Source organism: Salvelinus sp. IW2-2015, linkage group LG14, assembly GCF_002910315.2.
Source record: "Salvelinus sp. IW2-2015 linkage group LG14, ASM291031v2, whole genome shotgun sequence".
In the NCBI taxonomy this organism is placed as follows: Eukaryota; Metazoa; Chordata; class Actinopteri; order Salmoniformes; family Salmonidae; genus Salvelinus; species Salvelinus sp. IW2-2015.
In genome coordinates this window covers 29,712,561-29,740,245 of record NC_036854.1, presented here as the reverse complement: position 1 = coordinate 29,740,245, position 27,685 = coordinate 29,712,561, and the positions used below count along the sequence as shown (strand labels likewise).

At 42.8% G+C, this 27,685-nt stretch overlaps 2 protein-coding genes across 4 annotated transcripts; one reads left to right on the top strand and one right to left on the bottom strand.

Annotated features, from left to right (window-relative positions):
• Positions 1–11,162: 11,162 nt before the first annotated feature.
• LOC111973512 (ranBP-type and C3HC4-type zinc finger-containing protein 1-like) lies at positions 11,163–17,863 on the bottom strand. 3 transcript variants are annotated; one of them, XM_070446613.1, is made up of 9 exons: positions 17,393–17,863; positions 16,818–17,010; positions 13,597–13,678; positions 12,981–13,120; positions 12,759–12,849; positions 12,319–12,598; positions 12,114–12,226; positions 11,774–11,943; positions 11,163–11,474 (listed from the first exon to the last, which is right to left on the bottom strand). In XM_070446613.1, exons 4-8 carry the CDS (start codon positions 13,115–13,117, stop codon positions 11,914–11,916), a joined length of 651 nt encoding a protein of 216 aa, XP_070302714.1. In that variant the 5' UTR covers positions 13,118–13,120; positions 13,597–13,678; positions 16,818–17,010; positions 17,393–17,863; the 3' UTR covers positions 11,163–11,474; positions 11,774–11,913. The 3 variants fall into 3 exon arrangements, with proteins under 3 accessions (XP_070302714.1, XP_070302715.1, XP_070302713.1); XM_070446614.1 differs by having other exon boundaries at positions 12,981–13,117; XM_070446612.1 differs by having other exon boundaries at positions 12,981–13,678; positions 16,848–17,010.
• Positions 17,864–21,005: 3,142 nt separating this feature from the next.
• ly86 (lymphocyte antigen 86) lies at positions 21,006–27,455 on the top strand. The gene is made up of 4 exons (XM_024000599.2): positions 21,006–21,205; positions 22,789–22,878; positions 23,478–23,606; positions 26,240–27,455. The coding sequence occupies exons 1-4, from the start codon at positions 21,187–21,189 to the stop codon at positions 26,248–26,250; spliced, it is 249 nt and encodes an 82-aa protein (XP_023856367.1). The 5' UTR covers positions 21,006–21,186; the 3' UTR covers positions 26,251–27,455.
• The last annotated feature ends 230 nt before the right edge of the window (positions 27,456–27,685 follow it).

The window sequence follows — 27,685 nt, the reverse complement described above, 5'->3', positions numbered from 1 at the left end:
ACGGCGGTCCGCAAACAAACGTTTAGGCTACGTGCATGACGCCACCTACTGTGCTGGAATGTACGATCAATTATGATATGCCCAATTCTGTACTACCATTAAAATACCCCATTAAACTTGTTATATTTCATGCTGAAAGATTCCACCCTTCAGATTATTCAGCATGTCAACAACCATTTCTACTGTAACATATCTTACCCCCAGTCTCCACAATAACCTTCAACCTGTTATTTTTTATCTTCCCACGACCTGAGTCGTATTGATAGCCTTACCAATAAAACCTATGAAGTCAACTTTATTCATTATCAAAGTGTCCTTTGACACCGCACGGTCATGGGCGCAAGATTTCTGAACAGGCCTCGGAACCATGCCAGGACCAGCAAGAACACCAGCCCCGACATTAGGTTCACTTAGTTGAGGAGCAGCCGTGGAAGCTCCTTCATTCCACACTGTACTTCCACCAATCTGTCTTACAGCCTATGGATACGACCAATTTTATATCTATGCATACGACTAATTTTATATCTCTGAACCTCTCTAGCCGCTCTCTGCACCTGGCATCCACCAAATACCGCACCGTTACTGTCACGCCCTGACCTTAGAGAGCCGTTTTATTTCTCTATTTGGTGAGGTCAGGGTGTGATGTGGGGTGGACATTCTATGTTTTGTATTTCTTTGTGTTTGGCCGAGTGTGGTTCCCAATCAGAGGCAGCTGTCTATCGTTGTCTCTGATTGGGAATCATACTTAGGTAGCCTTTTTTCCCACCTATGTTGTGGGATCTTGTTTTTGTACAGCTCTTGTAGCTTACGGAACGGTACGTTCGTTTTGGTTTCACGTTGTTATTTTGTTGCTGGTTCTCATTTAAATAAATATGATGACCACAAATTACGCTGCGCTTTGGTCTCCTACAAACAACGCTCGTTACAGTTCCCCCCCACAATTACAACACTTAACCTTTTTATTTCACCTTTATTTAACCAGGTAGGCTTTTTTGGCCTACTTCTAAATTTCACCGTGGCCGCCATGGCATTAATCAACAACAAAAACGATTTCACTGTGACCTGCTGTTGCTGACTATCCGGCAGTGAGCAGGCTGTTACTGAGTGAGTGGGGTGGAGGCCCGGAGGAGCGTGTGTGTGTGTTGAGAGAGCGCTGCACATAGATTGTAGGCGCTACAACACTGCAACTGCCTCTGCAATACAATGCTGCAAGGCAAACGCAGCGTTTCATTGGAAATGAATGTAATTCTGGTGTCCCAAAATGCAATGATGCTGTCCTGTTCCTTACACTTCGAACACACCCACTGCGTCATTGCATCAATGCTGCATAACATTTTGTGCAGCTATGCAACTATACTGATGCACGTACCTTTTGCAGATGGTCGCATGCGGTTGGACACATGGAGGAGAGAATAATTTTCGCAGTATCTTCAAAACCGTGTCTTTTTGACACAACTGCTGACAGCTACAGGGACATAAACACAAAAAATGCTGCTTGGAGACAAGTGTCCACGATAGTAGGATTACCAGGTCAGTTTAGTAGTGAGCTTGTGCTAGATGTGGCTAGTTAGCGTTAGCTAGCTAGCTAACCTAGCTTGCTAACCTAGCCAATGAGGTGTGTGTGAAAGAAATAGTAATATACATTATGCTAGTTACTACCCCTGATAACTTGCCCAAATAATCATGTTTGAAAGATTGTGAATGTCAGATAAATAGTAATAGAAATGGTAGATAGTACTGTACCCCTGATCATTTGTTCAGATATCCTTGCTTGTCCATGATAGCTTTCTAAAAACTATAGTTGTGCTAGATAATGGTTTGGCTTATCATGTTCATGTCTATGTAGAAGAAGACTGTAGGAGGAAGTGGAGAGGACTCGGGGACAGGTATCAGAGAGAGAGAAGGGCAGAGAAAGAGAAGAAGAGGTCTGGGTCAGCAGCTTCAGGCCAGCAGCCTTGGCGCTTCTGCCACATTCTTTCTTTTCTGGATCAATTTATTGTGCCTAGGGCAACGAGTGGCAATTTTACAGCCAGACCCTTTACGTCATCCACAAGTGTGGGCGCCACCGGTGCATCAAGACCCTCTACGTCATTTACAAGTGAGACCCACGCCTCTACCGGTGCAGCGAGACCCTCTACAACGTCTACATCATCCACAAGTATGACCACCACCGGTGCAGCCAGACCCTCTACATCATCCACAAGTATGACCACCACCGGTGCAGAGCCAAGACCCCTACATCATCCACAAGTATGACCACCACCGGTGCAGCCAGACCCTCTACATCATCCAACAGTATGACCACCACCGGTGCAGCCAGACCCTCTACATCATCCACAAGTATGACCCACACCGGTGCAGCCAGACCTCTACATCATCCACAAGTATGACCACCACGGTGCAGCCAGACCTCTACATCATCCACAAGTATGACCACCACCGGTGCAGCCAGACCCTCTACATCATCCACAAGTATGACCACCACCGGTGCAGCCAGACCCTCTACATCATCCACAAGTATGACCACCACCGGTGCAGCCAGACCCTCTACATCATCCACAAGTATGACCACACCGGTGCAGCCAGACCCTCTACATCATCCACAGTATGACCACCACGGTGCAGCCAGACCTCCTACATTATCCACAAAGTATGACCACCCACGGCAGCCAGACCCTCTACATCATCCACAAGTATGACCACCACCGGTGCAGCCAGACCCTCTACATTATCCACAAGTATGACCACCACCGGTGCAGCCAGACCCTCTACATCATCCACAAGTATGACCACCACCGGTGCAGCCAGACCCTCTACATCATCCACAAGTATGACCACACCACGGTGCAGCCAGACCCTCTACATCATCCACAAGTATGACCACCACCGTGCAGCCAGAACCTCATACATCATCCACAAGTATGACCACCACCGGTGCAGCCAGACCCTCTACATCATCCACAAGTATGACCACCACCGGTGCAGCCATGGAAGATGATGAAATGGAGGAAGCACCTCTGGATCTAGGACCACCTGAGATTATTATAACCCTCACGGAAGTGACCACTGAGGACCTCGTTGAATAGGATGTGGCCGTGGAGACAAACGAGGAGAGAAACGAGGCCGTCGAGGGGGATGCAGCCCAACCTGATACTCACAGGAAGGAGGACGAAGATACCCTCTTTGCCATGAGTCTGGTGCCAACCCTGAGGAGGCTGCCTCAGCAAAGAACAGGTTAAAATTCATCAGCTGCTTTTCGATGCCGAGTTCAATGGTACGTTTTTTTCGCCACAACACAAGTAGTGTTAAGTATTGCGACAGTGAAGTAGATCATTTTTACAGTATACTCATGTAGGCTAATTGGTATTTCAGATCAAAGGATTAATATGAGGCACATGTATAGCTGTTGTTTCTGGGTTAGAAAATATTTTAAAACAGTTTGCTGTCTAAATATTTGCCTGTCATATTCATCTTTTGATCTGAAATACAAATTCCATGAGTAAACAGCAAGAATGACCAACTTTACCACACTGTTCCAATATTTATGCCACTAACTACACTATACAAGCAGTATTTAGTTAACATAAATCTCACCTTTTATGGTGTTATATTACGTGACGCTTGTATGTGTTGTTTTTCTCTTCCCTTCCAGAGATGGAGTCAATTTAGCCGAGCAGCTCACAGGAAGGACAGGAAGAGGAGACTTGTCTGGTTGTCCTCCAATGGGTTTTGAGTGGGAGGTGAGGAGAGAGGACGCGAGGAATCAAGGAAATGCAACTGAGATTTTCCAACTGACCTTAATTCCGCTTACTATTACATTTACATTTTAGTCATTTAGCAGACGCTCTTATCCAGAGCGACTTACAGTAGAGTGCATACATTTTATTACATTTTTACATACTGAGACAAGGATATCCCTACCGGCCAAGAGCAGACGCTCTTATCCAGAGCGACTTACAGTAGAGTGCATACATTATTATTACATTTTTTACATACTGAGACAAGGATATCCCTACCGGCCAAACCCTCCCTACCGGCCAAACACTCCCTAACCCGGACGACGCTATGCCAATTGTGCGTCGCCCCACGGATCTCCCGGTTGCGGCCGGCTGCGACAGAGCCTGGGCGCGAACCCAGCCCAGCCTGGGCGCGAACCCAGAGACTCTGGTGGCGCAGCTAGCACTGCGATGCAGTGCCCTACACCACTGCGCCACCCGGGAGACGGGTACTATGTCCTTGTTAGTAGTTTCTCAATACTTAGGATAGCATTCATTATTAGTTGAACAAAGATTGCATGAAAATTGACTGAATTGAAACTGACACACTGGCGAATTCAGATGCTCTTGTTGTTATTTTACAAGACTAAAGGTGAAATGTGTTTACTTGTATTGTGGCTACACATCCACTCTCCTCCACTCCTCTCTGTCCCTCAGATCTCCAGTGCCCTGCCCTCTCTCTCTTTATGGCCATGTCTGAAGTTCCCCTACTACGTCTAGGCTTTATGAGTAGTGCCTGTATCTGTCTGCAGTTGTGCCAAAAATACATGCTCTTGCTGTTCTCTTACAGATTACAGGCTGCACATTATTTTTTGTATTTTTACACGCACATACACAACTCTTTCAATAGTTTTTTCTACATTTTTACAACACACATACCTGTCATGTTCTTTCCTGTACTTGAATAGTTATATTATAATGTTTTTATAGTCAGTTGTTTCATTTGTTTATTAATATCTCATTTAGACTTAATCTGCTTATTTCTTCCCTACACCTTTGCAGATCTAAGACAAGATGAAAGTAAAAACACATTCTCTTCCTAATTGTTTTTCTTTCCACCTGCATTTTGTCAGAGCAGTGAAGATGGTTGTAAACTGTACTATTTGTATGGATCCTAGGTTACCTTTTCCCATTATCATACTAACTGTATGTCATATAACCTGAGAGGTCCTGCTCACCATGCCAGGTGTGTATAATAATGATGTTAATGGGAGAGGGAAGGAGTTAAGTTGTGGTCTTTACTCCCAAATTTCACTTAAATATAACTTCCAAATGAAGAGAGACAAGGAGACATAAAATAATCTGGGGGAAAAATGCTATTTTATGGACAACGATGGATGGTTTGGTGTTAAGGGGCTCTTAAAAGAGCTGTTTCACTCCACGGCATACTGTCACCTGCTGGCGATGAGAAGTAGGTGGTCAGCTTCTCCCTCACCTGGAGTGCCTGTCTGGGGGCGTTGTTGGCACCTGCCCCGGTGACATCAGGTAGGTGACCATTTGGCGTGCCCATCTCCATCTGGAGCACCTCCTGGAATGACCTCTGCAGGTAGTTGTGGAGAACACATGTGGCCTTCACGCAGGCATCGACATTTGAGGGGCTGAGACCAAGCACCCTCCGATACATACTCCACCGCTCTGCCAGAATCCCAAAGGTGCATTCAACAACTAACCTTGCCCTGGATAGTCGTTTGTTAAAGATCCTTACAGGCTTTGGCAATGGCAGCTGGCGTCCAGCGTAGGGCCTCATGAGATTGCGTCTCAAAGGGAAGGCCTCGTCATCGACGAAGACGTGGGGAACAGGTCCCAGGTTTTCAGCCCCAGGGAGTGATGCAGGTGGTAGAATCTCCAGGGTGCCATCCTGAAGTGGCTGGCCGAAGGCAGAGTCCCGGAGGGTCCCGCCATCACTTCCCTTGCAGTAAGCACCAACATCGACGACACGATGAACAGTAGAAGGCAGTTTGGGAAATTCCACCTCTCCAGGAACTCGGCAGCGATGGCCCTCCAGTCTTCCTCTTGGGGACAGGCATGTATTCACCAACCAGACAGTCCCAAATGGCTTGTGCCACAGAGGGAACAATGCCTGCCACAGTGGACCGTCCAACTCCGAAGCTGAATCCAATGGTCCTGTAGGAGTCCCCTGACTCCCAAGAATCTAAAATATAATTCAAAATAGTTATCAATATTGTGTGTAACTTGAAATTCCGCCCACATATTCTACTACATTACAGTTTATTATGCTCTACTAATTATATTGTAATACTCAACCATCATTAACAATGCCTTGAAACAGTACAATTCAATCTATGACTATCAATAAACTGTAGCCCAGCCTAACTACTCTTAGCACCGTTTTTTCTATCTAGAACCTAAAAGTGTTCTCCGGCTGTCCCCATGGGAGAACCCTTTGAAGAACCATTTTTGGTTCCAGGTAGTACCCTTTTTGGTTCCAAGTATAACCTTTTCCCCAAAGGGTTCTACCTGGAACCAAAAAGAGCTATCTATGGGGAAGGCAGGAGGACGCGTTTGGAACCCTTTTTTCTAAGAGTTTAAGTGATTCCAATAAGAATTGAATGAATGACTGACTGTCTTGAACAACAATGGGTCCTGGAGAAGACTAGCCTACCTTCATCAGCTATCTTGACTTTTTATTATTGCATTTCGCACCAAAACTATGCATTTGAGGTAAATTATATTATAGGCTCTCACAATAGATTTTTAGGTGTCATCGAATAAATAATATGTTTGCTACTTGGCAAATAAATGAAGAAAATATGTAAAGAAATTATGCAATCAAACTATTTTTATTATGTAATCCCATTTTTTTTACTAGCTACTGATATGAAATTGTTTTACCAAGGATCCTTTAGCTATTTGATTTGGAATTTTAAGACCCCTTGAACTATACTGCTATTAGCCCATACAAACACATTTAATAACATTCACTACATGGAACAGCAGAATGTTCTTAAGTGTTTCTCCTATATCTGAGAGATAAGAAAGATCAGGAATTTATTTATTTTACACCGTATTTTTGGCATTAAAAACAGTCTCCATATATACTTCCATTCATTTTTTCAACTGGTACCAGGGACCTTCAGATGAGTCTTGTGAGGCCTCGTGTTTAGTGGCTTTGACACACTGTTAAGGCACAATGTCACACCAGCAGTTCCTGCGCAATTCCACACATTCTTCCATGAAAACAGACAGTGTTTTCTTGGCCTTCATAATGAGTTTGTAATAGGAGCCAGTGAGTAATAAACAGAACCTTTAGTATTCACATCCGGTCTGTGACAGAGCCTTGCATTATTCATTCAGGACAAAAACATAGAACATGTCAAAGTATTAATTTCACATGAACACTCATGTACTTACAAAATGGCTATTAATTGACACACAGCGCAATGTAGTTTGAAACAGATTATTTTTATTATGTTTCTAAGCAGAAAAAATTGCATTATTTCCAGTCAGAACACAGTACGCTCTCTGTTTCAACCCCAGAACGCTGTGTCATTGGCATTAGGCTTTAGCTTTGAGTGCTGAAAAGGTGAATGACACTTAGTTTAATGTGTCCCTGAACAGTATTGCATGACTTTATAGGGAGATCAAAAACAAACAGGAAATGTGCAGAGCTGAACATGCAGTGAGATCATCAATCCTTTTGAGTGACATACACATTTGTCTTGCATGGTCAACTTTGGCTTCTGGTTCCTACTCCTACCATTCTAACTTGCTACCTATCTGACTCTCACAACACACACATCCCTTATTGTCTTTCTCAGTGACAGTTCTGACACTTTTGGGTGTTGATGTTCCAGCGGCAGCCCTTGCTGGTGTCACCCGGACCCTTAGGGGGAACAGAAACACAGACCGGTAGCAGACAGATGGGAAATCTCTGCATTAGAGGTGAGCAGTGGAGCACAACCAAGCAGAGCTTGACTGAATGTGGCAGAGAGAGACAGGAGAGGCGGGCTCTTACCCCTGGCCCCCAGGGACGCAGTCTGGTGACCGAGCAGATCTCGGTGTGACAGACAGTGCAACACAGCCAATCACAGCCCTCATTTTTCTGCACAATGATAATGCACTGAGGGCAGTGCAAGGCCTCCCCGGAGAGGACCAGGGTCTGAGAGAGAGGGTTATTTTCTGTGAATATGATATGAGCAAAGTCTAACTACCTGAAAACCCTAACATTCCTTCCACTTGTCTTCAATGCTTGTTGAAATCAATCTACAGGTATAAAGTACATGTAAAAGTGTCTGATTGTGTGTCACCTTGAGCAGATCTCTGCTTCTGCAGGATGCTGAGTCATTCTCAGCATGGCTGTTAGGTCATCCTGGTACTGTTTACAGTCCATCTCTTCATGGATCGCCTGAGAGAGAGAGGGGAAAGTAGAGGAGGTGGTCTTTTCAAATCCATTTAGTTTGCAATCATTGGTGAATGTAAATGTGATGTGTGTACCTTGCAGAGCAGGCAGTTGTGCTTGTTGCAGACGGGGCAGTGGAACACGTTGACTGTGTCCTCGTGCAAACACCATCCAAAGTTTTCTGGTCTGCATTAGCCAGTGTGTTTATACAGAATGTTTATAATATCCAATGTGCCATCTTAAGTAGCTAGTAGGTTTAGGTATACTGAACAAAAATATAAAGGCAACATGTAAAGTGTTGGTCCCATTTTTCATGAGCTGAAATAAAAGATCCCAGATATGTTCCATATGTACAAAAAGTGTATTTCTCGCTAAATGTTGTGCACAAATTTGTTTGAGTCCCTGTTAGTGAGTATTTCTCCTTTGCCAAGATAATCCACCTGACAGGTGTGGCATAGCAAGAAGCTGATTAAACAGCATGGGCTGTCACCTTGTGCTGGGGACAATAAAAGGCCACTAAAATAAGCAGTTGTGTCACACAACACAATGCCACAGATGTCTCAAGTTTTGAGGGAGTGTGCAATTGACATGTTGACTGGAGGAATGTCTACCAGAGTTGTTGCCAGAGAACTGAATGTTCATTTCAGGACCTCCACATCCGGCTTCTTCACCTACGGGATCGTCTGAGACCAGCCACGTGGACAGCTGATGAAATCGAGGAGTATTTCTGTTTGTAATAAAGCCCTTTTGAGGAGGAAAAACTAACTCTGATTGGCTGGGCCCATCTCCCCCATAATATAAGGAAATCAGTCAATTGAAATAAATAACTTAGGCCCTAATTTATGGGTGGGCCTAAGTGGAAATCGACCGATTTCCTTATATGAACTGTTACTCAGTAAAATCGTTGAAATTGTTGCACGTTGCATGCATCTTTGGAAAACTAGGGGCGGAGTCACTAGGGGTAGGGTCACTAGGGATAGGGTCACTAGGGTAACTAGGTTCACTAGGGGTGGGTTCAATAGGGTCACTAGGGGTAGGATCAAGAGGGGTAGGGTCACCAGGGGTAGAGTCACTAGGGTAACTAGGTTCACTAAGGGTAGAGTCACTAGGGGTAGGTTCAATAGGGTAACTAGAGCTAGGGTCACTAGGGGTAGAGTAACTAGTGTAACTAGGTTCACTAAGAGTAGAGTCACTAGGGGTAGGTGCAATTGGGTAACTAGGGGTAGGGTCACTAGGGGTAGGATCAAGAGGGGTAGGATCAATAGGGTCACTAAGGGTAGAGTCAATAGAGTCACTAGGGGTAGGATCACTAGGTATAGGGTCACTTGGGGTAGGGTCACTTGGGTCACTAGGAGTAGGTTCACTAGGGTCACTAGGGGTAGGTTCAATAGGGTCACTAGGGGTAGGGTCACTAGGGTCACGTTCAATAGGGTCACTAGGGGTAGGTTCAATAGGGTCACTAGGGGTAGGGTCACTAGGGGTAGAGTAACTAGTGTAACTAGGTTCAGTAAGAGTAGAGTCACTAGGGGTAGGTTCAATAGGGTCACTAGGGGTAGGATCAAGAGGGGTAGGATCAATAGGGTCACTAAGGGTAGAGTCACTCGGTTCACTAAGGGTAGAGTCACTAGGACCACTAGGGGTAGAGTCAATAGAGTCACTAGGGGTAGGGTCACTAGGGGTAGGATCACTAGGGGTAGGGTCACTAGGGGTAGGGTCACTTGGGTCACTAGGGGTAGGTTCACTAGGGATAGGTTCACTAGGGTCACTAGAGGTAGGTTCAATATGGTCACTAGGGGTAGGGTCACTAGGGGTAGGTTCAATAGGGTCACTAGGGGTAGGTTCAATAGGGTCACTAGGGGTAGGTTCAATAGGGTCACTAGGGGTAGGTTCAATAGGGTCACTAGGGGTAGGGTCAATAGGGGTAGGGTCACTAATTAACACACAGGCATTCATTTTATTCAAAACAGCATTTTACTTGCTTAATTACAGTTAAATACGTTTTAATTGCAATAACAGATGCTTTCAGTCAAAATGCATTCATTATTAATTCAATTGTGCATTTTGAGAGTTAACACATTGAAAACAAACAGCAATTACAGTTTTGAACTTCATGACCCAGACTGAAACAAACAGGAACAGAAGGGGCAACACAGCAGAGTTGTTTTCCCTCTCTGAAACAGGTTTCAACTGGTTGACACACTGCAAAAATGGCCTACATGGACTTGCAGTACAGTTACAATATTTATTATAAACATGCAAAATAGTAGCTTTAACAATGTCCTATATAAAAAGATTTCAACATAAAATAGCCATTAATTTGCTTAGACATACAGTATTTGTTTCAAACAAGGTCAGAGGGTAGGTAGCCACAATGCTGTCCTATGTAATGTAGTCACTGAGGTTGTGTCGTAAGACAATTGACTATTGCTCAGTAGCTTGAGAGAGACTGCATGGGTTGAGGAGAATGGTACATCGTGTTACAGCTGCAAAATATAGAAAGTGTGTGTCAGTCTCTTTCTGTGATGATACGTGGAGCGTGCGAGCCAGTCTCTTTCTGTGATGATACGTGGAGCGTGCGAGCCAGTCTCTTTCTGTGATGATACGTGGAGGTGCGGCCAGTCTCTTTCTGTTGATGATACGCGGACGCCGTGCCAGTCTCTTTCTGTGATGATACGTGGAGCGTGCAGTCTCTTTCTGTGATGATACGTGGAGCGTGCCAGTCTCTTTCTGTGATGATACGTGGAGCGTGCCAGTCTCTTTCTGTGATGATACGTGGAGGCGTGCGAGTCTCTTTCTGTGATGATACGTGGAGCGTGCCAGTCTCTTTCTGTGATGATACGTGGAGCGTGCAAGTCTCTTTCTGTGATGATACGTGGAGCGTCGTGCCAGTCTCTTTCTGTGATGATACGTGGAGCGTGCGGCAGTCCTTTCTGTGATGATAGTGGAGCGTGCCAGTCTCTTTCTGTGATGATACGTGGAGCGGTGCCAGTCTCTTTCTGTGATGATACGTGGAGCGTGCGAGTCTCTTCTGTGATGATACGTGGAGCGAGCCAGTCTCTTTCTGTGATGATGCGTGGAGCGTGCGAGCCAGTCTCTTTCTGTGATGATACGTGGAGCGTGCGAGTCTCTTTCTGTGATGATACGTGGAGCGTGCGAGCCAGTCTCTTTCTGTGATGATACGTGGAGCGTGCCAGTCTCTTTCTGTGATGATACGTGGAGCGTGCGAGACTCTTTCTGTGATGATACGTGGAGCGTGCGAGTCAGTAGTCCTTGTCCAAGTTTTCCAGTAGGGAGCCGTTTTGAGCACCCGCGCCCCCCAGCTCTCTTCTCTCTTTCTGCTTTAAAAATACAGAGAGACAGAAAAGAAGAGTCAGCCTTTGAGAGCCCATCCTACCTTCCCTGGTCAGCTCAACTCTTACATTATCCTACTAAGCCTCCCTTTCCCTTAATAAACCTTTAAACTACACAGCATTAACTTTCAACTGTGTACGTGCAAGAGTGTACATGTGTGTGTCTACATCAGAGAGTCCTACCTGTCCTGTCGGCACGGTCTGACAGCTTGCATCAGCACTATTTTAACGTGTTTACGTGCATGAGTGAGAGAGTGTAGATCTGTCTGAGCTTAAAACCATTCTACCTGCTGGTACTGTTGGGCGGATTCTTCCTCCTGCTGTATGCGGTGGAGCTCCAGAGTGTCTGGTTTCTGGCTCCCAGGAACAGTAGAACTCTCTGGACGGTCTGTACTGCAGATCTCACAGCCAGGCAGCGTGGGCTTGTTTATGTACGTACAAGAGGGGCAGGCCCAACCTTGAGACACACAGCAAGAGTGTCTTTGCAGGTGTGTAGATGGATATCTACTGTATGTCAACTTACAGCATCTAGGTATGTATCAGTCATGTTGAGGGTGAAATACATTTAGCTGAGTCAAATAGTTATTCAATTATTACCAAGGGGTATTGTACAGAGCTTGTGTGTACCTGAGGGCCTGATTTCTTGGGACTAAGTGCATCATTGAGTTGTGGAATCTCCAGGTTGATGAGGTCTTTGATTTCACTGATGTTCAGCCTCTCTGCCCCTGCTCCATTTGGCCCTACAGGGACAGGAACAACGCTTGGTCAGGAGGGTGCCAACAATGGGTCCTTATGTCAGTGGTGTGTGCTTGTTTGTGTTTAGCAGTCTCACCCTTGCTGCTGTGGCTCAGTCTGAGTGGCAGGGTGCTGTAACCCCTCCAGTCCTGAGATGTGGGGCAGTTGCTGGGGGGTGGGGTAGCGCGGGTGAGGAGGGTACTCTCCTGGTCCTGCTGGAGCAGCTGCCATGTGAGGCGGGCGGAGAGGAGGTACAGGAAGGCCGTGTCTCCATCCCTGCGCACCCCATATGATGCCAGAGAGCGCTGCTCGGCACACAGACAGTGGCCGATGACCCAGCACTGCACCCGCGGATGGAAGCCATACTCCAGGAATATCTAGGAGACAGAGGGACAGACAGAAAGACAAATAAACGCTGACAGAAAGGTTAACATCATGTTAAAACTATTTTATAGCTAAATACATTTTATAGGGAACTGAATTTAAATTCAAACTTTAAAAAAATAAATATATATTGTTTAAGCTGTTCAGACTGACCTGCTGCTTGAGTATTGCAATGGTCGTGTGGGGGAGGACTTTCACCGTGACACAACAGGAAGATGAAGAATCCTCGACCACTACAGACAAGCTTTCACAGAAAGATACAATCGTCATAAACTCCTAAAATATGCATTTCCTGTCCTACAAAGTTATATTCTGAATTATTCAATAACTTTCTCTTCTTCTACCCAGTAGCTCTAGTGCTCTTAACCCTCTCACCTAACCTCTGTGTCTCCGTAGCTCCTCTCAGAGGGCTGGATCTTCAGCCCTGCCTGCTGATGAGCTGGGGCGGCAGCGTAGATGGAGGCCGCCTGGATGTCACCAGCCTCGATGACCCTGGTCAGGTCAGCACACATCTCCTCCACAGACCAGTGGACACAAGGAAGAAACCAAGAGGCAGGGACAGTGAGCCATTGAAAAGGGTAGAAACTAGGCCTATCCACTACTGTACACACAACCCCTATTAAGTATTCACATGAAGCACAAGGGCAATTTGAAATTATGCCCACACTCCGATTTTTCACTTTAAAATGTATGCCAAACGAAAACCAATGACTGAAAAGTCAAACAAACTATACAATATGCACAAGGACGGCTTTTAACAATTTCCACAGAAAATGTTACAAGACGCATTTACTTGAAGAACAGTACAGATGCAAAGTTTGGTAACAGAATGACGGGCAGTGCTTTTTGTTCCATCATATAGAGTTGTATAGTTTAACTTTGCAATCATAGGTTTTTGTTTGGCATACATTTTAAAGTGAAAAATCTGATTCTCAGCTTAATTCCGTTCATGTGGAATTGCCCATAATGCAACCATATTGTGTAGGGCTACCTGTGCGTGGGAAGGCACTGGAGCTGGACATCTAAGGCCTCCAGAGGCAGCTGTTTGTCCTCGGTGGGAGGGCTGGCTGCCACTGAGGGGTCAGGAGAGGAGGAGAGAGAGGACTCGGGTTATTAGAACACAGGAAGGCTAGGAAGAGAATTCAGTGGACAAACAGGTCAGAGAGAATAGAGATACAGTTGCAAGAAAAAGTATGTGAACCCTTTGGAAATGACTGGATTTCTGCATAAATTGGTCATAAAATTTGATCTGATCTTCATCTAGGTCACAACAATAGACAAACACAGTCTGCTTAAACTAATAACACACAAACAATTATACATTTTCATGTCTTATTTGAACACACCATGTAAATATTTACATTGCAGGGTGGGAAAAGTATGTGAACCCTAGAATTAAATAATTGGTTGACCCTCCTATTGCAGCAATAACCTCAACCAAACGAGGTTTGCAGATCAGACCTGCACAATCAATGGTCAGGAGGAATTTTGGACCATTCCTCTTTACAAAACTGTTTCTTCTTATGGCTGCAATCCCGTTAACGGGATGATATGACAACAGCCAGTGAAAGTGCAGGGCTCCAAATTCAAACAGAAATCTCATAATTAAAATTCCTCAAACATACATGTATCTTATACCATTTTAAAGGTAATCTTGTTGTTAATCCCACCAAAGTGTCCGATTTCAAATAGGCTTTACAGCGAAAGCACCACAAACGATTATGTTAGGTCACCGCAAAATCACAGACAAACAGTCATTTTTCCAGCCAAAGACAGGAGTCACATAAAGCAGAAATAGAGATAAAATTAATCACTAACCTTTGATGATCTTCATCAGATGACACTCATAGGACTTCATGTTACACAACACATATATGTTTTGTTCGATAAAGTTAATATTTATATCCAAAAACCTCAGTTTACATTGGCGCCATGTTCAGAAATGCCTCCAAAATATCCGGAGAAATTGCAGAGAGCCACGTCAAATAACATAAATACTCATCATAAACTTTGATGAAAGATACATGTTTTACATAGAATTAAAGATACACTTGTTCTTAATGCAACCTCTGTGTCAGATTTTAAAAAGCTTTACACCAAAAGCACAATATTCAATAATCTGAGAACAGCGTTCAGCCACAAAAGCAAGCCATACAGTTACCCGCCAAATTGTGCAGTCAACAAAACTCATAAAAAGCATTAGAAATCTTCACTTACCTTTGCTGATCTTCGTCGGAATGCACTCCCAGGACTCCCACTTCCACAATAAATGTTTGTTTTGTTCGGTAATGTCCATCATTTATATCCAAATAGCTATTTTTGTTAGCGTGTTTGGTAAACAAATCCAAAGTCAGGAAGCGCGTTCACTAAAAGCAGACGAAATGTCAAAAAGTTCCGTAACAGTCAGTAGAAACATGTCAAACGATGTATTGAATCAATCTTTAGAATGTTTTTAACATAAATCTTCAGTAACGTTCCAACCGGAGAATTACATTGACTTCAGATGTGCGATGGAACAGAGCTCCCTCTCATGTGAACGCGCATGGTCAGAGCATGGTCACCTGATGGCAGACCTGACTTATTCCTGTCTCCTTCGGCCCCACTTCACAGTAGAGGCATCAGACAAGGTTCTACAGACTGTTAACATCTAGTGGAAGCCGTAGGAAGTGCAAACTCATCCATATCCCACTGTGTATTCAATAGGGTCTTGGTTGAAAATCGACCAACCTCAGAATTCCCACTTCCTGTTTAGATTTTTTCTCAGGTTTTTGCCTGCCATATGAGTTCTGTTATACTCACAGACATCATTCAAACAGTTTTAGAAACTTCAGAGTGTTTTCTATCCAATACGAATAATAATATGCATATATTAGCAACTGGGACTGAGGAGCAGGCAGTTTACTATGGGCAACTCTGGGCACCTTTCATCCAAGCTACTCAATACTGCCCCTGCAGCCATAAGAAGTTTTTTAAGCAATATTCTTGGGATGTCTGGTGTGAACTGCTCTCTTGAGGTCACGCCACAGCATCTCAATCGGGTTGAAGTGAGGACTAGGACTGGGCCACTCCAGAAAGTGTATTTTCTTCTGTTGAAGCCATTCTGTTGTTGATTTACTTCTCTGTTTTGGGTCGTTGTCCTGTTGCATCACCCAACTTCTGTTGAGCTTCAATTGGGGGACAGATAGCCTAACATTCTCCTGCAAAAAATCGACAAACTTGGGAATTCATTTTTCCGTTGATGATAGCAAGCTGTCCAGGCCCTGAGGCAGCAAAGCAGCCCCAAACCATGATTCTTCCTCCACCATACTTTACAGTTGGGATGAGGTTTTGATGTGCTGTGCCTTTTTTTCTCCACACATAGTGTTGTGTGTTCTTTCCAAACAACGCAACTGTAGTTTCATCTGTCCACAGAATATTTTGCAGTTAACGCTGTGAACCATTTGGGGGCTCTTTTGCAAACTTCAGACGTGCAGCAATGTTTTTTGGACAGCAGTGGCTTCTTCCGTGGTGTCCTCCCATAAACACAATTCTTGTTTAATGTTTTATATATCGTAGACTCGTCAACAGAGATGTTAGCATGTTCCAAAGATTTCTGTAAGTCTTTAGCTGACACTCTAGGATTCTTCTTAACCTCATTGAGCATTCTGCACTGTGCTCTTGCAGTCATCTTTGCAGGACAGCCAATCCTAGGGAGAGTAGCAACAGTGCTGAACTTTCTCCATTTATAGACAATTTGTCTTACCGTGGACTGATGAACATCAAGGCTTTTAGAGATACTTTTGTAACACTTTCCAGCTTTATGCAAGTCAACAATTCTTAATCTTAGGTCTTCTGAGATCTCTTTTGTTCGAGGCATGGTTCACATCAGGCAATGCTTCTTGTGAATAGTAAACTCAAATTTTGTGAGTGTTTTTCATAGGGCAAGGCCGCTCTAACCAACATCTCCAATCTTATCTAATTGATTGGACTCCAGGTTAGCTGACTCCAATTAGCTTTTGGAGAAGCCATTAGCTTAGGGGTTCACATACTTTTTCCAACCTACACGCTGAATGTTTAAATGAGGTATTCAATATAGACAAGAAGAATACAAGAATTTGTGTGTTATTAGTTTAAGCACACTGTTTGTCTATTGTCATGACTTAGATGAAGATCAGATCAAATTTGATGACCAATTTATGCAGAAATCCAGGTAATTCCAAAGGGTTCACATACTTTTTCTTGCCACTGTAGGTGGTGCCTGACCCCTATGTGCCTCTCTGAGTGATGACATCACCACGGTGGCCCACTCCTGAGCCTCCTGCTGGCAGTGGAAGTTGAAGCTGATGTGGTCATGACCCAAACTCAGCTCGTGGCATTTTGCCACTTCACCTCAGTGTAGCGACCTCAGGTCAAACTCTGCAATGGACTGGAAGACATGAGAGAAGAAAAGTTAAACTCATTTTATCACACTGAAATAGGCCGTCAACCAGTGTTTGTTCCCTGGTAGTATAATGACTGTAGTTCTTGTACTGATGTCATGTTGGAGCTGTTTTTGGAAGAGATTGGACAGCATAGCAGTAATGTACAGCCTATATAAACCTAGCGGGAATGTTTGATGACAAGAATGTAGTTCAACTATTTGTTTTACTATAAATGATCTGTTTCAAAGAACTGACAGTTCAATGAATGCCTGTCAAAATTAAGCATGAGCCCAGGGGTAATGTAATAGTGTAATGGCAAAACCTTCTGTACATCCATGCCTGCCTGCCTGCCTGCTTGGTAATAATGAAAACATCGTGCTGTCTTACCACACTCGGACCCGTTGTTCCGCTAGTGTCCCGTAACATGAGACGGAGTTCCCCGGTCTTCCCGGGGTCCATACAGAGCTGGAGACGGACTGACTCATCACCGAATACCAGAATGGCAAACTGACACCCGTACCGACATCAAGACTGTATGGCAGCCAGTTTGTGAGGTTCCATAGCTGGGGATAGATGAGGACAGCTCCGGTGGAGGGGTGTGAGTAGTCCACCCGTCTGAGTTCAGCGGTATTCCACCGAAAGCCTCATGCAGTGTTTGGAGACATCAAGACACTGTTCCCGGTGTGTTTACCACCACCCCAGTATTGCCAGCAGCGACTGTTGTTAGTATTCCAATACAAATATCAGTTTCATCGTAGTCCCTTAATTTACCAAGCTCACAACAACAAGAATCGAAGAACGGGCAGGAACCAAGTGCGCTCTCTGTGGTATCGCTTGGCCACAGATAGAACAATGAGCCAGAAATTTCACCGGATGTATAAATATGAAGCATCCGGTTGCTGTTTCCGCTCACTACCAAATATGGTGATGAGAGCAATTGTAGTGGCCAAAAGTGGGAGAAGATGGAGTGAGATGGATTTTGGCCGACATTCTGCAAATTTACTCATCGATTAAACATTTGATCTCCATACAGTTTTCTGTTTCCAAAACTAAAATCTGTAAAACACACAGTTGACTGCGTTGTGTAGACTTTGCCAAAGTAAAAAAAAAAATGCATTGTTTAGAAGGAGTGCAAGGGCGAATTGAGTTATCACACACGCGCAATTCAGAGTAGGCGTTCCCTAGCGGAAAAATGCAAATAAATGCTAGAACGCGCCAATAGGATCTCACTAGCTCACTGGCTCTGCCCACGTCCTTGCTTGTTTTGCACGCCATGATTAATTTGCTTCCATTGGAAACGACAGGCTCTGGTCTATCTTGGGTTAGTTATACAAATCTTTGGTTTGGCTGTCTCTCGCTGTCTCTCGTGCTGCCAATCATTGCGCCCAACTAAGTTGTAACCATGTACTACACAACAAGACATTTGTGCATATTGACTGCTGTTCGAAAACATTTTCAATTTCCTCCATTTCTCAAAATCAGGTTATGGAATTTATATGTGGTGTACTCCCATTCTAAACTTAAGAAATATTTGGTAAACTTGCAACTGCAAATTGTATTAGAGTCTATGTTATATTGTTGACCAACTTTTAGAAAGACTAGCAGAGAGCGTGCAAATAAAAGACTTTAGCAGAGAGCGTGAAAATGAAAGACGTTAGCGAGTGCATTGTATGTTCAATAATTAGAAAGTCAGTACATGTTAGGGGAGTCATTTTTCATGCTATATGCTATAAGATGCTATATAATCAATCAGATCAGTCAAAGGAGTATTTCTATTATGTGTATTCTGTACAAGCTCATAATGGTAGTTGTCTATGCCAATAGAGAACCATTGATATCACAGAACAGAGAAGTGAAATTAGTCACATTCTCTCTCTCTCTCTCTCAATTTAATTTCAATTTAAGGGCTTTTTTGGCATGGGAATCATATGTTTACATTGTCAAAGTAAGTGAAATAGATAATAAACACTTAGTGAAATAAACAATACAAAATTAACGGTAAACATTACACTTACAAAAGTTCCAAAATAATAAATACATTTCAAATGTCATATTATGTCTATATACAGTGTTGTAATGATGTGCAAATAGTTAAAGTATAAAAGGGAAAATAAATAAGCATAAATATGGGTTGTATTTACAATAGTGTTTGTTCTTCACTGGTTGCCCTTTTCTTGTGGCAACAGGTCACAAATCTTGCTGCTGTGATGGAACACTGTGTGGTATTTCACCCAATAGATATGTATAGTTTATCAAAATTGGATTTGTTTTCAAATTCTTTGTGGGTCTGTGTAATCTGAGGGAAATATGTGTCTCTAATACAGTCATACATTTGGCTTCGAGGTTAGGAAGTGCAGCTCAGTTTCCACCTCATTTTTTGGGCAGTATGCACATAGCCTGTCTTCTCTTGAGAGCCAGGTCTGCCTTTGGCGGCCTTTCTCAATAGCAAGGCTATGCTCACTGAGTCTGTACATAGTCAAAGATTTCCTTCATTTTGGCTCTGTCACAGTGGTCAGGTATTCTGCCACTGTGTACTCTCTGTTTAGGGCCAAATAGCATTCTAGTTTGCTCAGTTGTTTTTGTAAATTCTTTCCAATGTGTCAAGTAATTATCTTTTTGCTTTCTCATGATTTGGTTGGGTCTAATTGTGTTGCTGTCCTGGGGCTCTGTGGTGTCTGTTTGTGTTTGTGAACAGAGCCCCAGGACCAGGCTTGCTTAGGAGGCTCTTCTCTGGGTTTATTTATCTATAGGTGATGGCTTTGTTATGGAAGGTTTGGGAATTGTTTCCTTTTAGGTGGTTGTAGAATTTAACGGCTCTTTTATGGATTTTGATAATTAGCGGGTTTCGGCCTAATTCTGCTCTGAATGCTTTATTTGGTGTTTTACGTTGTACACGGAGGATATTTTTGCAGAATTCTGCATGCAGAGTCTCCATTTGGTTTTTGTCCATTTGTGAATTCTTGTTGGTGAGCGGACTCAGACCTCACAACCATAAAGGGCAATGTGTTCTATAACTGATTTAAGTATTTTTAGTCAGATCCTAATTGGTATGTTGAAATTTTTGTTCCTTTTGATGGCATAGAAGGCCCATCTTGCCTTTGTCTCTCGATCATTCACAGCTTTGTGGAAGTTACCTGTGCTGCGATGTTTAGGCCGAGGTATAGAACAGTTTTTGTGTGCTTTAGGGCAACGTGTCTAGATGGAATTTTTTATTCGTGTCCTGGGAACTGGACCTTTTTTGGAACACCATATTTTTGTCTTACTGAGATTTACTGTCAGGGCCAGGTCTGACAGGATCTGTGCAGAAGATCTAGGTGCTGCTGTAGGCACTCCTTTGTTGGGGACAGAGAAACACCGGATCATCAGCAAACAGTATGCATTTGACTTCAGGTTCTAGTAGGGTGAGTCGGGTGCTGCAGACTGTTCTAGTGCCCTCGCAATTCGTTGATATATATGTTGAGAGGGGGCTCTCTCTCTCTTTCTCTCTTTCCCTCTTTCCCTCTTGCTCTTTCTCTCTCTCTCTCTCCTATCCCCCTCTCTCAATTCAATTTCAATTAAGGGCTTTATTCACATGGAAGCTATGTTAACATTGTCTCTCTCTCTCTCTCTCTCTATCTCTCTCTCTCTCTTCTCTCCTCTCTCTCTCTCTCTCTCTCTCCTCTCTCTCTCTCTCTCTCTCTCTCTTCTCTCTCTCTCTCTCTCTCTCTCTCCTCTTCTCTCTCTCTCTCTCTCTTCTCTCTCTCTCTCTCTCTCTCTCTCTGTGTCCACACTCATTATCTTTCTCGCACGACACACACACACACACATCACAGCGACACACACAACACGCACGCACCCACGCACGCACGCACGCACGCACGCACCGCACGCACGCAGCGCCACGCGGACGGCAGCACACACACACACACACACACACACACACACACACACACACACACTGAAATTGGGGAAGTCTGGCATGCTGGTTACTTCCTCTTGCTTTGCGGAGAGCAAAGATCAGTCACCCAGTGAGAGCCTGGTCTTAAGTCCTGACAAGATCCAAATAGTGTATGGAAGGAACTATGCCTCACCAAGCTCTGCTCTTGGTTCTAGCTATCCTGCTGGCCTACTGGCCCCAGAGGGGGTTAGTTCAGGAGGTCCAATGACCTGTCCACACTATTTGCAACACGGACAAACTGCAGATGTTCTATCGCAGCTGTGGTGAGTTAAAAAAAAAAAAGTATTCCTTCTCATTTGCAAAGCAACTCACTATGTGATAATACGACAGTCCAAAAACACTGGGCACAGACGTCAATTCAACGTCTACTCCATGTTGGAAACAACACTGAGTCAACCAGTTTGTGCCCAGTGGCAAGGAAGCAAACATTACAGTGGTGAGGCAAAGAGTGAGTTAATGTTAACGACGACTGCCTACCAAGAATGTATTATTGAACTGCACATGTTTTGATTCCTTGATGCTGAGTAGAGCTATAGCACTACCACAGTGGGGCTACAGTGCCTTCAGAAAGTATTCACACCCCTTGACTTTTTCCACATTTTGTTGTGTTACATCCTGCATTTAAAATTGTAAGGGATTTTCTTTTGTGACCTACACACAATACCCCATAATGTCCAAGTGGAATTATGTTTTTAGATTATAAAAAAAAAAAAATGTTTTTTACAAATGAATTAAATATGAAAAGCTGAACTGTCTTGAGTCAATAATTATTCAACCCCTTTGTAATGGAAGGCCCAAATAAGTTCAGGAGTGAAAATGTGCTTAACAAGTCACATAATAAGTTGCAGCGACTCACTTTGTATGGTTGCACAGTTTAATGGCTGTGACAGGAGAAAACTGAGGATGGATCAACAACATTGTAGTTACTCCACAATACTAAACTAATTGACAGAGTGAAAAGAAGGAAGTCTGTACAGAATAAAAATATTCCAAAACATGCACCCTGTTTGCAACAAGGTACTAAAGTAATACTGCAAAAACACTTTGTTTTTTCCTGAATACAAAGTGTTATGTTTGGGGCAAATCCAATACATTACTTAGAACTACTCTCATTATTTTCAAGCATAGTGGTGGCTGCTTCATGTTATGGGTATGGTTGTAATCGTTAAGGACTGGGGGGTTTATCAGGACAAAAAAGAAATGGAATTGAGCTAAGCACAGGCAAAATCCTAGAGGAAAACTTGATTCAGTCTGCTTTCCACCAAACACTGGAAGATTAATTCACCTTTCATCAAGACAATAACCTAAAACACAAGGCCAAATTTAGTTGCTTACCAAGAAGACAGTGGCAAAGTTGTCACAGTTTTGACAACATAAAAAATAAAAAACTTTTATTTAACTAGGCAAGTCAGTTAAGGAGAAATTCTTATTTACAACGATGGCCTACCCCGGCCAAACCCTAACAATGCTGGGCCAATTGTGCACCATCTTATGTTGTGATACAGCCTGGAATCGAACCAGGGTCTGTAGTGACGCCTCAAGCACTGAGAGGCAGTGCCTTACAAATGTTAGAACTTTTCTTCCACTTTGAAGTTAGAGTATTTTGTGTAGATTGCTGACAAAAAATGACAATTCAATTCATTTTAATCCCACTTTGTAACACAATAAAAAAAAAAATTAAGTCAAGGGGTGGGAATACTTTCTGAAAGCACTGTATTTTTTATCAAATTGCTGTACTGTGATAGTCATGTCAGTTTCATTTTATGGATTAATTAATTTCTTCTTCTCATAAGAAAATGTAAAAAATGGCTTAAGTTGCTCTAATGTTTCTGTTTGTTTTTTCCAGACCCTTTACAGGACATTGGCATCAGTGTTAACACGTGCCCTCCCATGCCACCATCCTACAAGGGCAATTTGAGAGTGTCACTTCTGCTTCGTGAGTTCAATATTTCTCTGGCCTTCCCTTTGTTCATTATTTGCACTTCCCTTCCAAACAAAGCCACTGGTGTTATAGCTCCCTTACACCGACCATAACATTGACCCTAACTTAATGGAACACATCAATATGAAATGTAGAGATTGAATGAATAGAACTGACATCATAATTCCCTCTCGCACTGTAAAAGATGAGTTTGAAACATTCCACATCGTCAACAAACAGTGCTTACCGGCCGGGTATGAGTGTATGTTTTCAAACATATTGCCCTGAAGAATACTGTAGGAAATATATCAATTCAACTGCATCCACCCATAGGGAAAAGACGCCAGATCATCATCATTCAATTTAGGTTGGTAAATGGTATGTAATTGCATTGTCAGCATGGACACTGAATAAGCCAATAAGCCTTGAAATCCTATTGTTGATTTAAGGCAGAAATCAAGGTAAATTAATTACTTTTGGCAAATTCACCCCACCTGCTACATTGATGCTTTGTGAAAGGTACAATGATCCTAAATTAAAACTAGGTTGAGTCACACAATTTTTCCCCAGCAGGAAGTGAGTGTTTGCCCTCTCTGTGTATCCCTCTCCCACAGGGCAGTCTATTGAGGAGCTATACCTGTCTGCTAATGTGCTCACAGGAGTGGTGGCTCCGTTATCCCATGACGAGCCCCTGTGCCTGCCCGATTTCCCCTGCTTCACCTTCTGCTCCCGGAAGAAAGGAGGTACGTGTGGTACTAATAGCAGATCAGGGCTGGAATTCGATCATACCCAGTAACTACCATAGCTATGCTCACTATGTTTACAAACTTCACTGCATGGTAGTACTGTAGTTGTAGGTTTTTATATAGCCCAGTCTGTGAGTTTATTTGACCATGGGGGAAAAACACTATGGTGTAAATACAGAAATGCGGGTTTGATTGAATTAAGCCCCATGTCAAGAAAAACTCAACCTAAAAATAACATCTTAAGTCTCTCTTGCATTAAATGCACATTGTGTTACAGAGTAGAGGGGGACAGTGCCTTCAGAAAGTATTCATACCCCTTGACTTATTCCAGATTTTCTTGTGTTGTTGGATTTGCCCCAAACATGACACTTTGTATTCAGGACAAAACGTTGCAACGCCTTGTTGCAAACAGGATGCATGTTTTGGAATATTTGTATTCTGTTACAGGCTTCCTTCTTTTCACTCTGTCAATTAGGTTAGTATTGTGGAGTAACTACGATATTGTTGATCCATCCTCAGTTTTCTACTATCACAGCCATTAAACTCTGTTACTGTTTAAAAGTCACCATTGGCCTCATGGTGAAATCCTTGAGCGGTTTCCTTCCTCTCCGCCAACTGAGTTAGGAGGACGCCTGTATCTTTGTAGTGACTGGGCGCATTGATACGCCATCCAAAGTGAAATAACTTCACCATGTTCAAAGGGATATTCAATGTCTGCTTTTTTTTACCCATCTACCAATAGGTGCCCTTCTTTGCGAGGCATTGGAAAACATCTCTGGTCTTTGTGGTTGAATCTGTATTTTAAATTAATTGCTCGACTGAGGTACCTTACAGATACAGTACCAGTCAAAAGTTTGGACACAGCTACTCATTCAAGGGTTTTTCTTTATTTGCACTATTTTCTACATTGTAGAATAATAGTGAAGACATCGAAACTGTGAAATAACACATATGGAATCATGTAGTAAGCAAAGAAGTGTTAAACAAATCAAAATATATTTTATATTTTAGATTCTTCAAATTAGCCACCCTTTACCTTGATGACAGCTTTGAACACGCTTGGCATTCTCTCAACCAGCTTCACCTGGAATGCTTTTCCAACAGTCTTGAAGGAGTTCCCACATATACTGAGCACTTCTTGGCTACTTTTCCTTCACTCTGCGGTCCAACTCATCCAAAACCATCTCAATTGGGTTGAGGTCGGGTGATTGTGGAGGCCAGTTCATCTGATGCAGCACTCCATCACTCTCCTTTTTGGTCAAATAGCCCTTACACAACCTGGAGGTGTGTTTTGGGTCATTGTCCTGTTAAAAAATAGATGATAGTCCCACCAAGCACAAACCAGATGGGATGCTTTGGTAGCCATGCTGGTTAAGTGTGCCTTGAATTCTAAATAAATCACTGACAGTGTCACCAGCAAAGCACCCCCACACCATCACACCACCTCCTCCATGCTTCACAGTGGGAACCACACATGCAGAGATCATCTGTTCACCTACTCTGCGTCTTATAAAGACACGGCGGTTGGGACCAAAAATTTCAAATTTGGACTCATCAGACCAAAGAACAGATTTCCACCGGTCTAATGTCCATTGCTCGTGTTTCTTGGCCCAAGCAAGACTCTTCTTCTTATTGGTCTCCTTTAGTCGTGGTTTCTTTGCAGCAATTCGACCACAAAAGCCTGATTCATGCAGTCTCCTCTGAACAGTTGATGTTGAGATGTGTCTGTTACTTGAACTCTGTGAAGCATTTATTTAGGCTGCAATCTGAGGTGCAGTTAACTCTAATGAATTATCCTCTGCAGCAGAGGTAACTTTGGGTTTTCCTTTCCTGTGGCGGTCCTCATGAGAGCCAGTTTCATCATTGCGCTTGATAGTTTTTGCAACTGCACTTGAAGAAACGTTCAAAGTTCCTGAAATTTTTCCGCATTGACTGACCTTCATGTCGTTTCTCTTTGGTTATTTGAGCTGTTCTTTCCACAATATGGACTTGGTCTTTTAGCAAATAGGGCTATCTTCTGTATACCACCCCTACCTTGTCACAACACAACTGATTGGCTCAAAAACATAATTCCACTTTTACATTATGGGGTATTGTGTGTAAGCTAGTGACAAAAACATCTACATTTAATCCACTTAAAATTCAGGCTGTAACACAACAAAATGTGGAAAAGTCAGGAGGTGTGAATACTTTCTTAAGGGACTGTATGTGTAGATTATGTTTTGTTGATCCATATACACATTTGTTAGAGGGCATATAGGCATTATGCTAAAATGTAAGCTATACTGTTGAAAACATGGACAGCATAGATAGACGGGACGCATTAACAGAATACATTAGCAGGGTGCACTCTAGCACAATGGTGTGCAAAAATGAATGATACATTGAATAGATTGATGACTAATATACAACTTTGGTTCACTTGGATGTGTTTCTTAAACTTTAAAATTGTGTGTGTGTTTATTTGCGTAATTGATTGATTATGAAGAATCTGGACAATTTACCACTGGTAAACTTGTGTGCAATTGTTATTTGATATTGATTGCATCTGATATTGTGAAGTGTATATTTGGACTCATTCTTGTGAAGTTTATATTATGAATTTATTCTTCCTCTGCTCTCCTCTCCAGGGTCAACATGATGTGCATGTTGTTTTGGTGAACCAATACGGTTACCACATTGCCTGCTTCAATGTCACTTTCATAAAAGATAGGGGAGACAAAGGTTTAATATGAATTAGATTACATAAGGGATGAGAGGAGAATAATAAATCAATTTGGCCATATTTGGTCAATAGTTTTTGGATAGTGTGGTGAATGCTACTGAAATAACGAACAATGTACTGAGATATTAGCTGTGTTTGCAATACTTTAGATTTGTCATTCTATAAACATATAGAATTATTGGACACAGATTAAGCCTAGTACTAGATTTAAAACTACTTTGAATGAAGAATCTCTCTTAAACATGCTTATTCTTAGTCTAAAACTAAGCTTAATCTGTGTCCGGGAAACCGGCCCATGTACAAAACTAAACCACGTACAAAACTAAACCATTTGATTAAAACTGACCTGCATCATAATTCAAATAACATTAATTAGAAATCCATGTTTTGTGAAAGTGCATAATGTCAGTCTAAATAGAGTTTGTTCAAGTATACGTTCTTGTAAATTAGTTATTTGTTATTTGCTCTGCAGGTTCTCTGAATCCCCTGCTACATATTTCAACAAACAACGAACAAATTAGGTTTCTTAACGTTCTTCTGACTACTGATGACTCCAAAATGAAACTCTTACTTAAAATAAACACTTCAAAAGCAAAAATGTCCTGACTGAGTAGGCATACATCAGCAGTTTCCAGTCTGGTCCACTAGAGGGCCTGCTCTTTTCAGTGTGAGACAGTACAAATAGATAATTCTCCATGCCAAATGTGAGAAGTTCCTTGTTGGTTTTATTGTTGACATAACAATTTGTGAACCCATTAATGTATCCTGTTACATCAATGTCACTGTGTTATTTATCAGTAAAGGTGCTCTGTGGTCGAATTGGACAGTGATGCTATTTTAGCTGGATGTTGATACATTGTCGCTTTTGGTGATTGTACATGTGAATTTGGATACATTGTTATAGGCAATACAATATTATTGTTTCCATGTTTTCAACTTTTTATTGTCTTTGTAGACTCCTTTTCTCTTTGTCAAATGCTTCACTCACTGTGTGGACTTTCCAAGCAGAAGATGGCTTGGGTCACTATCAGAGAAAGGAGTCTGTGTTTCAGTGCTAGGAGGCATTGAAAAAAACATAAACTAAAAGTCACAAGAGCTCATTCTGAATAAAAAACCCTCATATAAACACCTCAGTCTGAATAAATTAACCCATTTGGAAAGTAACCCTGATTGAAAATGAATTGTGAATACACTGGTAATGTATGGACTGCCTGCGTCTGAGGAACTTTGTGTGGCTCTCGTGTTTGTCTGAAAGGTGGCAACTGGACAGCATCCTCAATAACAGGTGTGAAGCCATAGCAACCACCCATACAGCTCTGCCCAATGTTGGACTGTCTCACCCCAGCCCATA

Excerpts from the sequence above, each read along its gene's own strand:
- LOC111973512 (XM_070446613.1), bottom strand. The coding sequence starts at position 13,117 with ATGTGTGCTGACCTGACCAGGGTCATCGAGGCTGGTGACATCCAGGCG. Across the intron at positions 12,599-12,758 it reads TTGCAATACTCAAGCAGCAG|ATATTCCTGGAGTATGGCTT; the intron begins GTCAGTCTGAAC and ends TCTGTCTCCTAG. Across the intron at positions 11,944-12,113 it reads CCAAGAAATCAGGCCCTCAG|GTTGGGCCTGCCCCTCTTGT; the intron begins GTACACACAAGC and ends GTGTGTCTCAAG.
- ly86 (XM_024000599.2), top strand. Across the intron at positions 22,879-23,477 it reads GAGAGTGTCACTTCTGCTTC|GGCAGTCTATTGAGGAGCTA; the intron begins GTGAGTTCAATA and ends CCTCTCCCACAG.